This window comes from Pygoscelis adeliae, unplaced genomic scaffold, assembly GCF_000699105.1.
Source record: "Pygoscelis adeliae isolate BGI_AS28 unplaced genomic scaffold, ASM69910v1 Scaffold472, whole genome shotgun sequence".
Classification (NCBI taxonomy): Eukaryota; Metazoa; Chordata; class Aves; order Sphenisciformes; family Spheniscidae; genus Pygoscelis; species Pygoscelis adeliae.
Window position 1 is genome coordinate 56,332 of NW_008824239.1, and position 473 is coordinate 56,804.

The window sequence follows — 473 nt, forward strand, 5'->3', positions numbered from 1 at the left end:
CGTGCGGCGGCAGGGCTGCGGCAGCGCCCGCTCCTGGCTACGGGAACGGCTCTTTCGGAAGGTGCCAGCCCGTCGGATCGCACCGAAGCCTCACAGGCGTGAGGAACGCAGGAGCCCCAGCCAGCCTTTGAAGGAGAGGCTTTGCCAGAGTCAGTTGTTCGGTGAAGCTGCTTGGAGCTCAAGGGGAAGGTGCTAATTAGCAGTGCCGATATTTTCAGCTCTGGCATCTAATTAGTTTGGCAGAGAGCAAACGGCACCGCAGCAAGACGCCAGCCCAGAGCGGCTGCGCCTTGTACTCACAGCAGGATCTCGCTTCGCACCGGGGGAGGACAGCAGCCCTCTCCAGGAGCAGGCAGCGGGGATCTCTGCCAGCGTGCCAACACCAGCGCTGCCGTGGGGCAGCGGTGGGGCCGGCAGTCCCACCCTTTCCCTTGACCTCTTCTGAGGGGGTCTAGCGGGGCACGCGGCCCGGC

The 473-nt window shown here is 64.9% G+C and overlaps 1 protein-coding gene across 1 annotated transcript in view; it reads right to left on the reverse strand.

Moving 5' to 3' along the window:
- Window positions 1-473, reverse strand: part of ADIPOR1 (adiponectin receptor 1) — a 5,664-nt gene that overhangs the window by 1,026 nt on the left and 4,165 nt on the right. The window contains exon 5 of the mRNA XM_009335106.1: window positions 95-125. Coding sequence (XP_009333381.1) covers window positions 95-125 — 31 coding nt within the window. The remainder of the gene's footprint in view (window positions 1-94; window positions 126-473) is intronic.